A 16,522-nucleotide genomic window follows, 5' to 3' on the forward strand; every position below is an offset into this window, starting at 1 on the left:
ATGAGATGGAATTGACTTGACAGCAGTGAGTTTGGTTTTGGTTTTAATATGTTCATAGGGTTGCAATGAGTTGGAATCTACTTGATGGCAACGAGTTTTAATGTGTACTTTCCTTTCCCAACACCTGGCAAAGTTGCATGTGTCTGGAAGTTTAGTGTGTGAGATGGGAGTGGGGTTAATGAGAGGTATGGGTGAGAGGCAGACTGTGAAAGGTCTTCTTTGTGGTATGAGGCAGTTAAGACTTTTTCCTCTAGGAGGGCCATTGGAGTTTTTCAATCAGTAGAACAATATGATCAGGTTATTTTACTTTTGTCTTAAAGGAAAGTAATTTTGTCAACTATATGGGGCATAGATTAGAATGGAGAAGAAAACTATGTGAAGTAGATGAGTTGGGAAACAAGTCTGTGCAAAAAGTAATGAGAAGCACTAGAGATAGAACGGGATTGAATTCTAGCCTTACAGCTACCTGTTTTAGTTCAGGCCCTTAAGCTCCAAACAAATTGCTCTACCTTTGACTTTAAGACTAGGCTCAAACTGTAAAGGCTCTACTGAGAAGACTCACCTCAAATTATGAAGGTTATACTGAGAAGTCTTCCCTGACAGCCTTCTCTTAGCCTCCTCCTTTGGTGGTCTCTATAATGTGGTCTTTTATAGTTCTTTCCATTTTTTCTTACAATTTTTTGCTCATTTGATTCCTATGTTTTAGTTATATTGATGACCGGCAAAGTAGCTACTCAGAAATATCTGTTGAACAAATTGTCTTCTAGAAATGCCATTCTTGGTTTTTCCCTTTGGATTTTTGTGCCTTTGCTCACAGCCTTTCACTTTTCTGGAATGTTTTTATCTCTCTTCTCCACCTACGTTTTGAATTTTTAATCCTTTTTTCATAGTTGAGTTCAAGTCCCACCTCTTCCATGAAATTTTCTCTGATGGCTTCACGATAGTCATGTCCTCCTTTGAACTCTTGTAAGCTGTGTACTACTTAGTTTATGCTACATTTTATTTTCTATCTTTTTTATTTATTGTGTGACTATGGATACTCTACCTCTTTGAGTTGGGCAGTGTGTTTTATACATTAGTGTATGTAGCAGGTCCTTAAATATTAATGGTGGTGATGATTTGTCCCTTCATAAGTCTTCCTGGAAATAACTTGGCTGTAATCATAGTTTATTCTGCTTTTGAGGACATAAAACCTCAGTTCAGAAATAATTTAAGTAGTTAATAATTTTAATTATTTGAATTTAGAACAAAACAAATTATTATTTTTCTCCAGAATTTTCAAAGGCCAAAATGGAAGAGAAAAGAAAAAGTTAGGTCTCATTGAAATAACATATTTTAAAGTTGAATGTTAATATATGACTGAATGCAGACTGCTTTAGAAACATATATTTAACATGCTTTAGTTAAAAAAAATATATTTTCATTTGTTCCTTATGTTAAACAGTAAATTGTTTGCCAAAATGAACCCTGATTTTCTTGGGAATCACTCAAAACAGCTGGGCCTCCTCTGGCTTATAATCCTGTTAAATTTCATCCATGAATTAAAGCTTAATCATACGTGTTTGGTGACCCCTAGGTGTACACAATTTGACTTCCAATGGATGTTTATTTACTAAGTTTACTTATTGTAACATTATGAAATGTTGAAAATACTTTGTATTGGGATTAAGAAAAAAATTTAGGAATTAACTGAATTTATGTTTGTATTTTCTTGTAGCCCATATGTTGTAAAGTACTATGGCAGTTACTTTAAGAACACAGACCTCTGGATTGTTATGGAGTACTGTGGAGCTGGCTCTGTCTCAGACATAATTAGATTACGAAACAAGACAGTAAGTATTTTTAAATTGTTTTGCTAATCTCATTTCTGAAAATTCACATTTAGAATATGACTCATATTTCATTACAAAGGAAATATTAGTGTGAAAAAGAAAGGTTTTACAGAGGCTCTAGTCTGAGGTATGAAAGCCTACCACATATCTTTTTCTTTGTGGCAAATTTAGGAGCCACATGATTATTTAATTTATTAGGATAATTTTTGGGGGATCACTGAGAAATTACCTGGTACTCTCCTTTTCCTTACTGGTGTCAGTGTATGTTTTGCTTATTAATGTGAGTTCAAGAAGTTGTATCTAGAATTTTTCTTAAATTTTATAATATTCATGGTTTATCTTAAATTTTCTATATTATAACTTACAGCTGGTAAACAGTTGAAAAAATTATATACTTTTGAATTTTTAAAAATAACAAAAAATATTTTTGTGTTTATTTTCTCAAATATTGTCAGAATGTTTGAAAATGATAGAGCTAGATTATGTATATATATGTGTATACATGTATACATATATGTATAAATTTTTTTTGTGAATTTAGCTTAGTGAAATGGGTTACTTAATAAAAGCTTTTTATGGTTATGTTTTAACTCAAAATAAAAGAGCTGTTTACAAAATTGTTACTTTAGCAATGCATCTAGTTTATTTAAGTAATTTATAAGGACAAAAGTCATCCTTTTATATGTGAATGACTGAAAAGAATAATTAGTGAAGTAATTTGTAAATCTATAGAACACTAACCCAATTACTATATGACATTATTGTACGTTGTGAGACATGTTTCTGCAAAATACATTCAGAAAAATACTTAACTACTTGAGTCAAATCTGTGGTTAACCAGAATCATTTTAAAGTTTGATTGGGAAAGTACATTGTAAGTTTATCTTACTAATTTTTTTCTTTGTTCTGTTAGATGAAGTAAAGTAAGTAAGATTTCTTTTAAAGGAAGTAAAACAGAAATAAAAAAAATCCTTGTTTTGTCAGAATGGATTAAATGATCTGTGGCATTCTAATTATATATTTTAGAATATCATTCTATTTTCTTGATTTTAAAAGTTAATGTTACCATTTTGAGTAGATAGGAAGTAGTTGATCCAAGTAGTTTATTTCTTGTTGCCAGTAATTAAAACCTGTGAAGGTATACTGTAGTTAAAAAAGGAAAGTATGGATGGAATCATTATCCTCAGGAATCTTCTCCACCAGTTATCAAAGGGAAAGATTTTACTCCTTCACATTCTTGTTGGAAGACAGAGTCCACTGAGTATGTGGGACATCCCGTGCATTTGGGATAGTCTAATTGTTATCCTCGCAGAATAGAGTCTTGATTCCCGTATATGATAAAGAACCCCAAGCTGCACAAGAGATGGATCATTGTAATTGGAGCTGTAGGTATATTATCTCTTGGTGTTACCTTGATGGCCAAAAAAACCCAAACCCATTGCCATCAAGTTGATTCTGACTCATAGCAACACTATAGGACAGAGTAGAACTGCCCCTTAGGGTTTCAAAGGCTGTCATTTTTGTGGAAGCATACTGCCATATCTTTCTCCCGTGGAGCTGCTGGTGGATTTGAACCACTGACCTTTCGGTTAGCAGCTGAGTACTTAACCACAGCACTCCTTACCTTAGTGACCAAAAACCAAAACTAAACGCGTTGCCATTGAGTTGATTCTGACTCATAGCGACCCTATAGGACAGAGCAGAACTGCCCCATAGGGTTTCCAGGGAGCAACTGGTAGATTCAAACTGGCAACCTTTTGATTAGCAGCAGAGCTCTTAACCACTGCGCCACCAGGGCTCCTACCTTAATGACAGTCCCTGTTAAATCTCAAGAATATTTGTATTCCTCTTTTCCAGCATGAAGACATTTTCTTTCATTTACTTATTATCTAAAAGGACTGCCGTTGTTGTTAATGTTACCAATTTAAGGATGTGTATCCTCTCCAATTTTTTTTTTTTTAATGCCTGGACATTGTAAATATTTGATCATTTTATCGGAATAACCCAATATCTGAATAAAAAAATGTTTCTAACTCCTTATATAGAGTTTTTGGGAAGTTTGGAGTTCAGGGATTGGTGGGCTTTCAAGGATGAGAGTGGGTTGAAATCAGCTGTAGAAACTTGGTTGCTGGGGTGTTGTTGATCAGCTGACTTTCAGAAACATGTTCACTGGAGTGATACTCTTGATGATTGTCTGAATTTCAGAGGTATGGCTGTTATTGATTGACTGGCTTTCAGAAATGTGACCTGTGAAGTGAGACAAGTTACCACTGATCTGTAAACAGATTTAAATCGAATTCTAGCAGTTAATCTTTTCCTGAGAGTATGAGAACTTTTTTTTTTAGGGATTGTATGCTATTTTGTTTTTTTGTTACATACTTTGTTTTGTTTCTATATACATTTTAAGCAGCACAAGGCAATATTGCCAATATTTATATTTACCCATATATTTATACTTTTTGGAGCCCTGGTGGTGTGGTGGTTAAGAACTTGGCTGGTGACCAAAGGCTGACAGTACAAATCCACCAGTCACTCTTTGGAAACCCTATGGGGCAGTTCTTCTCTGTCCTATGGGGTTGCTGTGAGTTGGAATTGACTTGACGGCAATGAGTTTCGTTTTTTATACTTTTTATTGTGCTTTATTCCTTTCTGCATCTCCCATTTGCCTGAAGAACAACATCCTTTATTATTTCCATATGTGTAGGTATTATGGATAACATTGCGAAGAATGGAAATTCCAGAAACTTAATTGTCCTCATGAAGAACCTGTACATAAACCAAGAGGCAGTCATTTGAACAGAACAAGGGGATACCGTGTGTTTTAAAGTCAGGAAAGGTGTGCTTCAGGGTTGCATTCTTTCACCATACTTATTCAGTCTGTATGCTGAGCAGATAATCCGAGAAGTTGGACTATATGAAGAAGAATGCGTCATCAGGATTGGTGGAAGACTCTTTGAAAACCTGCAATATGCAGATGACAACAGCCTTGCTTGCTAAAAGTGAAGAGTACTTACTGACAAAGATCAAAGACTACAGCCTTCAGTATGGATTACACCCCAACATAAACAAAACTAAAATCTTCACAACTGGACCAGTAAGCAACATCATGGTAAACGGAGAAAAGATTGAAGTTGTCAAGGATGTCATTTTACTTGGATCCACAAACAACGCCCATGGAAGCAGCAGTCAAGAAATCAAACGACGCATTGCATTAGGCAAATCTGCTGCAAAAGACCTCTTTAAAGTGTTAAAAAGCAAAGATGTCACTTTGGGGACTAAGGTGCACCTGACCCAAGCTGTGATATTCTCAGTCACCTCATAGGCATGTGAAAGCTGGACAATGAGTAAGGAAGACTGAAGAAGAATTGATGTCTTTGAATTATGGGATTGGCAAAGAATATTGAATATACTATGAACTGCCAAAAGAACAAACAAATCTGTCTTGGAAGAAGTACAGCCACAATGCTTCTTAAAGGCGAGCATGAAGAGGCTCTGTCTTAGTATTTTGGAATTGTTATCAGGAGGGACCAGTCCCTGAAGAAGGACATCATGCTTGGTAAAATAGAGGGTCAGCGAAAAAGAGGAAGATCCTCAATGATATGGATTGACATAGTGGCTACAACAGTGGGCTCGAGCATAACAATGATTGTGAGATGGTGCAGAACCGGGCAGTGTTTCGTTGTGTTGTATGTAGGGTTGCTAAGAGTCAGAACTGACTCAGCAGCACCTAACAACAACAGGTATTATGGTGACAAGATCTGTTTTTTGGTATTGTAAAAATGGTGGCATGACGGAGGGTGTCTGACCTCCTCTGACTTCACAAGAGGGGAGAAAGAGAGAATCACCATCAACGTCAGCAGCCCTGGGCTGATTCCTATGAGGCTGGAGGTCAAACATGCCTACACCCTCTAGCCTTTTTACCAATTCTGACACCAGTTGTCCCTGCCATAGCACTCTCTATTTCTCTTCTGGGTTCAATAATTCATTGCAGTGGCTACACAGAACTCACAGACCATAATCACAGTTATGGGGTTTATTAAGGAAGTAATAGGTTATAATTCAGGATCAGAAATGACTCGATACAGTTCTTCCATCAGGACAGCTTCTTCTCAGCTGTGCCCGCAGACAGGCCTCTCTCTGGCCCTGGACCCCTTGGCCCGGCAAAGATCTTTTGCTCCACTGGTAAGTGCCCAGATTTACCCTGCTCCACCAGTAAGCCTCGGCCCGAAGGTGCTCAGCTCTCTAGCTCCATAGGTTGGCAAGCCTAGCTCCATCGACAAGTGCCTGGAGACACCCCACTCCGCCAGCAAGCCTTCTGCCCAAAGGCACTCAGCTCTCTAGCTTCGTAGGTTGGTGAGCCTAGTTCTGCCAAGTGCCCGCAGGCACCCCACTCCTCCAGTAAGCCTCCTGCCCGAAGGTGCTGAGCTTTCTCATGGGCTGGCAGGCCCACTGTGTCATCTCCTGCTGGCCTCCTGGTTCTGCTGCCTCTGCTGCTGCCGTCTCTGCTGTCTCCTCTGTTACAAAGCTCTTTCTCTGTTTCCTGGGTCTAGGAGGTTCTCAGATCAGGGATCCTGGGTACAAAGGACGTGCTGCACTCCTAGCTCTTCTTTCTTGGTGGTAATGGGGTTCCTGCCTTTCCACCTCTGAGATGGCTCATTTTAAGCCTAGCAGGATGGCAAAATGGACCAGTCACCTCCTTAGGGTTCCATACATCTTATTTGCAAAAGTGGTTGTAGGACTACATGGACAGGGAACTGCTAGAAATTAAAGCCGGATTCAGAAGAGGATGTGAAATGAGAGATACCATTGCTGATGTCAGATGGATTTTGGCTGAAAGCAGAGAATACCAGAAAGATGTTTACCTGTGTTTTATTGACTATACAAAGGCATTTGACTGTATGGATCATAACAAATTATGGATAACATTGTGAAGAATGAGAATTCCGGAACACTTAATTGTGCTCATGCAGAACCTGTACATAGATCAAGAAGCAGTCATTTGAACAGAACAAGGGGATACTGTGTGGCTTAAAATCAGGAAAGGTATTCATCAGCTTTGTATCCTTTCACCATACTTATTCATTCTGTATGCTGAGCAAATAATCTGAGAAGTTGGACTGTGAGAAGAAGAATGTAGCATCAGGATTGGAGGAAGACTCATTAACAACCTGCAATATGCAGGTGACAGAACCTTGCTTGCTGAAAGCGAAGAGGACTTGAAGCACTAACTGATGAAGATCAGACTGCAGCCTTCAGTATGGATTACACTTCACTATAAAGAAAACAAAAATCCTCACAACTGGACCAATAAGCAACATCAAGATAAATGGAGAAAAGATTGAAGTTGTCAAGGATTTCATTTTTCTTGGATCGACAATCAGTCAGCTGCTGCCCATGGAAGCAGCAGTCAGGAAATCAAACGACACATTGCATTGGGCAAATCTCTTGCAAAAGACCTCTTTAAAGTGTTAAAAAACAAAGATGTCACTTTAAGGACTAAGGTGTGCCTGACCCAAGCCATGATATTTTCAGTCACCTCATATGCATGTGAAAGCTGAACAGTGAATAAAGAGTACCAAAGAGGAATTCATGCCTTTGAATTATGATGTTGGTGAAGAATATTGAATATACCATGGACTGTGAGAATGAACAAATCTGTCTTGGAAGAAGTAAAGCTAGAATGCTCCTTTGAAGCAAGAATGGCAAGACTTTGTCTCACATACTTTGGACAAGTTATCAGGAAGGAAGAGTCCCTGGAGAAGGAAATCATGCTTGATAAAGTAGACAGCCAGCAAAAAAGAGGAAAACCATCAACGAGATGGATTGACACAGTGGCTGCAACAGTGGGCTCAAGCATAACAGTGATTGTGAGGATGGCGCAGGACTTGGCCCTGTTTTATTCACTGGTACATAGGGTTGCTAATGAGTTGGAACCTACTCTATGGCACCTGACAGTAACAACAACAACCCCCCTAAAGCCACCATGCACCTTATTTGCATTATCAGCAAGCTGTCCAATCCCCTTGGTGGGTCACAAGCACCTTATTTACATAGTCCCACCCAGTCATTTGGTGGGATTTACAAGACCAGGGTGAGAAGTGCCATATGAAGGTGATCCATCGCACTGCTGGTATGATAATGTTATTTCACTTCATTTTTAAATGCTGTATTTGCTGGGTAAAGAATTCTAGGTTGAATTTTTTTTTTTTGTTAGCATTTTGAAGCTATCATTTATAATCATTCGTCTTTCATAGTTTCTATTGATAAATTTTGCTTCTTTGATGGTAATCTGTCATTTTTAAAATATCTTGTCTGGGGTTCAGCAGCTTTTCTCTGATATGCCTAGGTGTGGTTTTCTTGGTATTTACTGCATTTAAGGTCCTTATTTCTCCTTGATTCTGCAGCTTGAGATCTGTCATTAGTTCCCAAATGTTGCTTCTGGCCCACTCTCTCTTTTTCTAGGGTTCCGATTTCATACTTTATGTTAAATTTTTTCCATTTTTTTGTATTTTACATCTTTTTTTTCTTCTACGTGCTTAAATCTTGGTATTTTCTTCTGATATGTCTTTCAGTTCACTAGTAGTCTCTACAGCTGTATCTGATCTGCTTTTAAATCCATCCATTGCATTTTTAATTATAGTTTTTGAATTTTTCTACTATAGAATTTCAGTTTGATTCTTTTGGAAATTTCCCAGCTCTTTGAAGAAAATTTAAACCCCTTAAAATTCCTTGGACGTATTAATTATAGTTATTTTATAATTGATGTCTGATGGCTTCATTATCTTCATCTCCTGTTGTTCTGTTTCTAATATGTATTGTTTCTCTTGATTTTTAATATTGTATCTATGCCTGGTTATCTTTGAGTGCTAGACATTGTGTACAAAATGGTAGTGATTTTTGAACTAATGAATGCTGATGTCTTCTTCCACTGAAGATTTTTATTTTTTTCTGTTTGGCAGTTAAAACTAGCACCCCCAGATCACCTTAATCCGATCAGGGTAAGCAATACTTTGAAGCTGAGTTTCAGTCCTTAACTAGGGTTGATTCATCCTTGTCTCTGGGGGGATACCTGTCTGGTGTTCTAGGGATTTCGAACTTCTTGGTAGGCTTTGATTTCTGATTTTTTCCCTCCTAGTATATGAGTCAGTCAAAAGCCTTGCCCTGCTTCTTAGCCTCTTTGCCCCCTGTCATAATTGATAGATGCCTCTTGGGTAAAAGTAGCCATAATTGCTAAACTCACCTCTCTTATTTTCTTCTTTTCTCATATCTTAACTCTAGAAAAAAGATGTTGCTTATGTATCTTTCTTAGCCATTAAACAGACTATTTTATGTATTTTGTTTAGACTTTTTAGTTTTTCTTAGCAGAAGATTATTCTGAATTATCTAGTCCACCATTATTAGAAATGGAACTCTCTTCTAATAGTTTTGTTTTTAACATTTAGGTCTTTAATCTATCTGGGATTTACTTGTGTTAGTGATATGAGGTAGGAATCCAAGTTTTTTTTTTTTTTTTTTCCCTATGTGGAAATCCAGTTATAACACAGTTATCTATCTCTTTTCCAACTGATTTATAATCTGCTTCTACTAAGGTCCCATATATACTTGGCTGTGTATTTGGACTCTATTCTATTGATTTATTTGTCTGCTTCTGCAACAGAAACATGCTCTTAATTATATGGCCTTATAATAAATCTTGCTATCTGGTAGACAGATTCCCTTAATGGTCTTTGTTTTTCTTGACCTTCTATATGAATTTAAAAATAAGTTGCCAAGTTCCACAAAAAGTCTTGTTGGGTTTTTTATTGGAATTACATTTAATTCATAGATTAATTTGAGTAGGTTAATGTCTTCCTGCTCGTGAATATAGAATATCTTTTATTCAGTTCTTCTTTATGTCCTTAAATACCTTTTCGTCATCTTCACTCTGAGAATTTTACACATTTTAATTTGATTTGTTCCTAGGGTGTCTTGTCATTTTTACTGCTGTCATGAATAATAACTTTCTTTTTCTGTTATATTTACTAGTTGGTTAATGTGGATGTATAAGAATGCTGTTTTTTGTCAGTTCTTGTCATTCACCATTGCAACCTCAGTGAACTTTGCTGTTAGGCCCCCTCTGACCCTGCTGCTTATTTCTAGCAACTGGTCATTTGCTAGGAGTCCCTGGGTGGCTCAGTCAGTAAAGTGCTGAACTACTAGCTGAAAGGTTGGCGGTTTGAACGCACCTAGAGGCATCTTGGAAGACAGGCACGGTGATCTGCTTCTGTAAAATCACAGCCTTGAAAACTCTATAGAGCAGTTCTACTCTGCACAAATGGGATCACCATGAGTCAGACTTGACTTGACAGCAGCTAACAACCACAGCAGTGCTTATTTCACTTTCTAAGTACCCTTCTTGTAATCCAGTTAATAAGGTCCTCCTTGACTTTTTGTCTTGATTCTTGCCTAATGCACCAGTTCTTACTTTTATAGTGTTAATATTGACCCTGAAACCATACCCTGTGTATGGGCTCTGTTTCTTGTATGGACCTCTAGACACTGGTCTCTTTATTTGCCTTCATCTTCTTTTACCCCTCTATTATGTGGGTTTGTCTAGTAGAACCCTAGAAATGACTTTTCCTGTTATTATACTCACTAAAATGAATTCACATGTGGTTTGTGTTTGTAAACTTTATTAACAGCTTTAACCCTTATAAAACTAAAAAAAAAATGTAAAGACATGATCAGTGAAATTTCATTTTTCTGATTATGTTGAAATTACTAATAAAAATAATAAAGGTTGAGAACAAGGTCACATTGGTGCTCAAGTAAACTCGGGTAGATGTTTCCTTCTCACAGAGTAGTCATTTTAGGACCTGGGAGCTTAAACTTAGTTCACTTGATTTTATACATACTTAATATCACAACCACTTTAAGAGTAAGCTTTCTCAGAGGAATGGACAGGTCCAATTACTTTATTAGAAACATTCCTTTTGAATCTTGATTTACTTTGTATAACTTACATAGATTAAACCACTACAGAAAGGAAACAAAATTAGGTGATGGTTGAGAGAGTTGACAGTGGGTCTCTTAGATTTTTTACTTGTTTTGAAGAAGAGGAATGACACTTGGAAAACTATGTAATTAATATGCTTTTTGTAGAATTAATGCTTGTCTTTGAAAGAAATCTCTTTAAGCATTAATTATTGACTGTAGTCTGTTTTTGATCAGATATTTCCTAAAATTAAAGGTACAGGAGCTAACAAATCTGATTGTCAAATATTGGACTGTTACATCTTGCCTCCCTTCTACTTGTACAGTTTCATAATTGGTTACTGTTTCATCACACACTTTAGACTCCAGCCTCACAGTAAGAACTGGCTCCCAGAATAAGACTTGGATTTATATTTTGGTGTTTTTGCATGTTATTGCCTCATCCTCTTCCCCCATATCTGAGTGCTCCCCCAGCCCCTGTCTTTTTGTAGTGAATCAGCACATGTGAGGGCCCAGCTTAAATATCACCTTCTCTTTGAAACTTTCCCTGTTTTCTCAGGTAGTTTGTTGTCTCTTCAGTAACTGGTTGATTTATTAATTAGGTTTAAGTCTTTATTGTATACTCGCTCTGGCATAAAGAAAGATCACAACAAGTGTTAGCTGCTATTATTATTATTATTATGCATATTTTGGCTAGTAGAGCGACTGAACATCTTTCATATGCGTATTGGCTATTTTGCTTCCTTTTGTGAGTTGCCTGTTATATTCTCCTTTTTTCTTATTGTTGGTTTCTTTCTTATGAGTTTGCAGGGCTGCGTGAGAGTTTGCTGACAATTATATGAGGACTTCACATATTTCAGAAGTCTTAAAACTAATGATCTGATTGTCGCATGGCTATTAAAGGAGAAGTTTGAAAACCACTTTTAGAAGTTTTATACCCTGAGTTGTATGAAGACATAGAACTGAGTTTGGGGTTTAAGTAGACGTTTTCCTGTGAGAGGACTAGGAAGCTGAGCATCTAAAGGTAGGGATATTAAGCTGCTTCATGTTGGGCTGATCGCAGAGTTGGCAGTTGAGCTGGTAATGAATGATAATTGTGGTAATGGTAATTGTACTAGAGGTAAAACTAGAGGATGAAGGTGAAACTCTCCCATATTCTTGTAGATGATAATATTTTCTGTGAGTCTCTTGGTTGCATTATGAGTAAAAATCACTATTCAATATTCACGGAATTCTTTTGCTTTATAAGTATTGGGCATCTGTATAGAAGTATGTGAGTTAATTCCTGATTGCTGTAAGCAGAGGCTCTAAGTCCTGGCATCATATAAACTTAGTAACTAACTTTTGACAGTATTTTTGAACCACCTTTTAAGTTTGGTTAAACTTCTTTGTAGATAACTCATCTGTGGTCTTCTGTACTTGGAAATCATATTTGATAATTTTCCCTTCCTCCCCTCCCATTCCTGGTAACCATCAAATAATTTTTTTTTTTTTCTCTGTGTAAACCTTTTCTTGTTTCTTTATAATAGTGGTCTAACACAATATTTTTTCTTTTGTGATTGACTTATTTCACTCAGCATAACGTTCTCCAGATTCATCCAGGTTGTGATATGTTTTGTGGATTTATCATTATTCTTTATTATTACATAGTATTCCATTGTTCGTGTGTACCACAGTTTGTTGATTCATTCATCTGTTGATGGGCAGTTAGGTTGTTTCCATCTTTTTGCCCAATGAACGTGGGTGTGCATATGTCTATTCATGTCATGGCTCTTATTTCCTTAGGGTATATCTCTAGGAGTGGGATTGCTGGGTCATATGGTATTTCTGTTTCTAGCTTTTTAAGGAAGTGCCTGCCATAACATTTTCCATAGTGGTTGTACCGTTTTATATTCCCACCAGCAGTGTATAGGAGTTTCAATCTCCCCACAGCCTCTCCAGCATTTGTTACTTTCTGTTTTTTGGATTAGTGCCAGTAATGTCATGATGTGATGGAATCTCATAGTTTCGAATTGCATCTCTCTAGTGGCTAATGATGGTGAACACTTCCTTATGTATTTGTTAGCCGTCTGAATGTCCTCTTTGAGGCATATCCTTTGCCTGTTTTTTAACTGGACTGTCTTTTTTGTTGTTGAGGTGTTGAAGTTTTCTGTAAATTTTAGTGATTAGAACCTTGTCGAATAAGTTGTAGCCAAATTTTTTTCCCCCAGTCTGTAGGTTCTCTTTTTCCTGTTTTGGAGAATCTTTTGATAAGTGTAAGTGTTTAATTTTCAGGAAGTCCCATTTGTCTAATTCGTCTTCTACTATTCATTTTTAGTGATGTTTGGTATTCTATTTATGCTATATATTAGGGCCCCTGCCGTCGTCCCTTTTTTTTTTCCCCCTCCATGATCTTTAATAGTTTTAGGTGTTATATTTAGGTCTTTGAGTTAGTTTTTGTGTATGGTGTGAGGCATGAGTCTTGTTTCATTTCTTTCTTTTTTTTTACAAATGGACATCCAGTTTTGCCAGCATCATTTGTTAAAGAGACTATCTTTTCATTTAGTGGACTTCGGCCCTTTGTCAAAGATCAGCTCTCCATGGGTGGATGGATTTACATCTGGGTTCTCAGTCTGTTCCACTGATCTGTGTGTCTCTGGTTGTACTAGTACCAGGCTGTTTTGACTATTGTGGCTGTATGGTAGGTCCTGAGATCAGGTAGTGTGAGGCCTCCTACTTTGTTCTTCTTGTTCAATAATGCTTTATCTGGGGCCTCTTTCCTTTCCATATAAAGTTAGTGATTAGTTTTTCCATCTCGTTAAATAATGCTGTTGAAATTTGGATCAAGTTTGCAGTTCATCTGTAGATTGCTTTGGGTAGAATTGACATTTTCACCTTGTTGAGTTTTCCTGTCCATGAGCATGGTATGTTTTTCCATTTATGTAGGTCTCTTGGTTTCTTGCAGTAATGTTTTGTAGTTTCTTTGTGTAGGTCTTTTACGTCCTTGTTTAGATTTATTCCTAAGTATTTTGTCTTTTGGGAGGCTATTGTAAATGGTATTGTTTTCCTGATTTTCTTTTCGAAGTTCTCTTTGTTGGTGTATAGGAATCCAACTGATTTTTGTATGTTGATCTTGTATCCTGCTACCTTGCTGAATCTTTCTATTAGTTCCAGTAGCTTTCCTGTGGAACCTATGGTTTTTTTTTTTTTTTTTAATGTATAGGATCATATCATCTGTGAATAGGGATAGTTTTACTTCTTCCTTTCCAGTTGGGTGTCCTTTATTTCTTTTTCTTGCCTTACTGCTTTGGCTAGGACCTCCAGCACAGTGTTGAATAAAAATGGTGATAAAGGGCATCCTTGTCTGGTTCCTGTTCTCAAGGGCAATGCTTTCAGTCTCTCTCTGTTGAATAATGTTGGCTGTTGGTGTTGTATAAATGCCCTTTTTTATGTTGAGGAATTTCACTTCTGTTCCTATTTTGCTGAGAGTTTTTATCAGGAATGGGTGTTGGACTTTATCAGATGCCCTTTCAGCGTTGGTGGAGATGATCATGTGATTCTTTTCATTTATTTTATATATGTGGTGGATTATGTTGATTGATTTTCTAATGTTGACCCATCCTTGCATACCTGGTATGAATCTCACTTTGTCGTGATGTATAATTTTTTTGATACGCTGTTGAAGTCTGTTGGCTAGAATTTTGCTGAGAATTTTTACGTCTGTATTCATGAGGGATACTGGTCTGTAATTTCCTTTTTTTAGTGATATGTTTGCCTGGCTTTGGTTTCATAGTTATCTTGGCTTTATAGAATGAGTCCTAGAATATTCCTCCCTTTTCTATACTTTAAGATAGTCTGAGTAGTATTTATATGAGCTTGTTTAATAGAATTCTCCAGTGAAGCTGTCTGGGCCAGGGCTTTTTTATTGTTGAGAGCTTTTTTATTACGTTTTCAATCTGTGCTTTTGTTATGGGTCTGTTCTATTTTTCTACCACAGTTTGTGTTAGCTCAGGTAGTGTGTTTCTAGAAATTTGTCCATTTCCTCTAGGTTTTTGAATGTGTTGGAGTATAATTTTTCATAGTATTCTCTTATCATCTTTTTAATTTCAGTTGGTTGTGTTGTAATGTCACCCATCTCATTTCTTATTTGGGCTATTTGCTTCCTCTCCCACTTTGCTTTTGTTAACTTGGGCAGTGATTTGTCAATTTTGTTGATCCTTTCAAGGAAATAACTTCTGGTCTTGTCGATTCTTTCTGTTGTTTTTCTGTACACAGTTTCATTTATTTCTGTTCTGATCTTTATCATTTCCTTTCTTCTGGTGGCTGTGGGCTTCTTTTGCAGTTTTCTGTTTGTTCGAGTTGTAGAGCTAATGTTTTGATTTTGTGCCACCTTTTTTGATGTTTGCGTCTATTGCTATAAATTTACCTCTGTGTACTGCCTTTGCTGTGTCCCAAAAGTTTTGGTTTGATGTGTTTTCATTCTCATTGGATTCTAGAAAATTTTTTATTCCCTCTTTGATTTCTTCTATTACTGAGTTGTTTTTAGGCCACGTTACTCAGTTTCCAAGTGTTTGATTTTTTTCCCTTGCTGTTCCTGTTATTAACTTCTACTTTTATAGCATTGTGATCAGAGGTGATGCTTTGTATTACCTCAGTGTTTTGAATTTTGTTGAGAGTTGCTTTGTGGCCTAAGATGTGGTCTATTCTGGAGAACGTTCCATGTGTGTTAGAAAATAATGTATACTTTGCTGCTGTTGGGTGGGGTCTTCGATATATGTCTGTGAGGTCAAGTTGGTTTATTGTGGTCTTTAGTTCTTCTGTATCTGTGCTGAGTTTCTTTCTAGATGTTCTGTCCTTTACTGAAAGTGGTTTGTTTGTCTCCTACTAATACTGTGGAACTGTGAATTTCTCTTTTCAGTGTTATTAGAGTTTATGTATTTTGGAGCCCTGTTGTCGGTGAACAGATATTTATTATGGCTATGTCCTCATGGTGGATTGTTCCTTTAATCATTATATAATGTCTCCCTTTAATTATTATGGAAACCCTAGTGGTGTAGTGGTTAAATGCTATGGCTGCTAACCAAAAGGTCGACAGTTTGAAGGTACTCCTTGGAAACTCTATGGGGTAGTTCTGCTCTTCCTGTAGGTTTGCTATGAGTCGGAATCAACTCACGGCAGTGGGTTTTTTGGTGAGTTTTCATTATTATATAATGTCCTTCCTTGTCTTTTATGGTAGACTTTACCTTAAAGTCTGTTTTATCTGAGATTAATGTTGCCACTCCTGCTCTTTTTTGGTTGCTGTTTGCTTAATATATTTTTTCCATCCTTTGATTTTTAATATATTTATGTCTTTGTGTCTAAGGTGTGTCTCTTGTAAACAGCATATTGATGGGTCATTTTTTAAAAATCCGTTCTGCCACTCTCTGTCTTTTCATGGGTGCATTTAACGCATTTACATTCAGTGTGATTATTGATAGTTGTGTGTTTATTGCTGTCATTTTGTAGTGCTTTTTTTGTGGAGCTGAGGTTATCTTTGTTCTCTTGTGTTCAGTTCCTTTTGTTTGTGGAACTTCTTTTTATTTCTTTTGTTTTGGAGATTCTGTGTTTATGGAGACTTTGTTTTTCTTCGTTTTGATGAATTGGTTTAACTTTCTTTGTGGTTATCTTGAAATTTTCCCGTATCTTCCTAAGTTTGTACCAGTCTTTTATTACCTTGACTTCCTCTCCATTCGAAAGTT

General features: G+C 36.8%; 1 protein-coding gene across 1 annotated transcript in view; it reads left to right on the forward strand.

Moving 5' to 3' along the window:
* STK3 (serine/threonine kinase 3) overlaps nucleotides 1–16,522 on the forward strand; it is a 295,337-nt gene that overhangs the window by 16,136 nt on the left and 262,679 nt on the right. Inside the window, exon 4 of the mRNA XM_023725914.1 lies at nucleotides 1,718–1,832. Coding sequence (XP_023581682.1) covers nucleotides 1,718–1,832 — 115 coding nt within the window. The remainder of the gene's footprint in view (nucleotides 1–1,717; nucleotides 1,833–16,522) is intronic.

This window comes from Trichechus manatus, unplaced genomic scaffold (assembly GCF_000243295.1).
Source record: "Trichechus manatus latirostris isolate Lorelei unplaced genomic scaffold, TriManLat1.0 scaffold00009, whole genome shotgun sequence".
In the NCBI taxonomy this organism is placed as follows: Eukaryota; Metazoa; Chordata; class Mammalia; order Sirenia; family Trichechidae; genus Trichechus; species Trichechus manatus.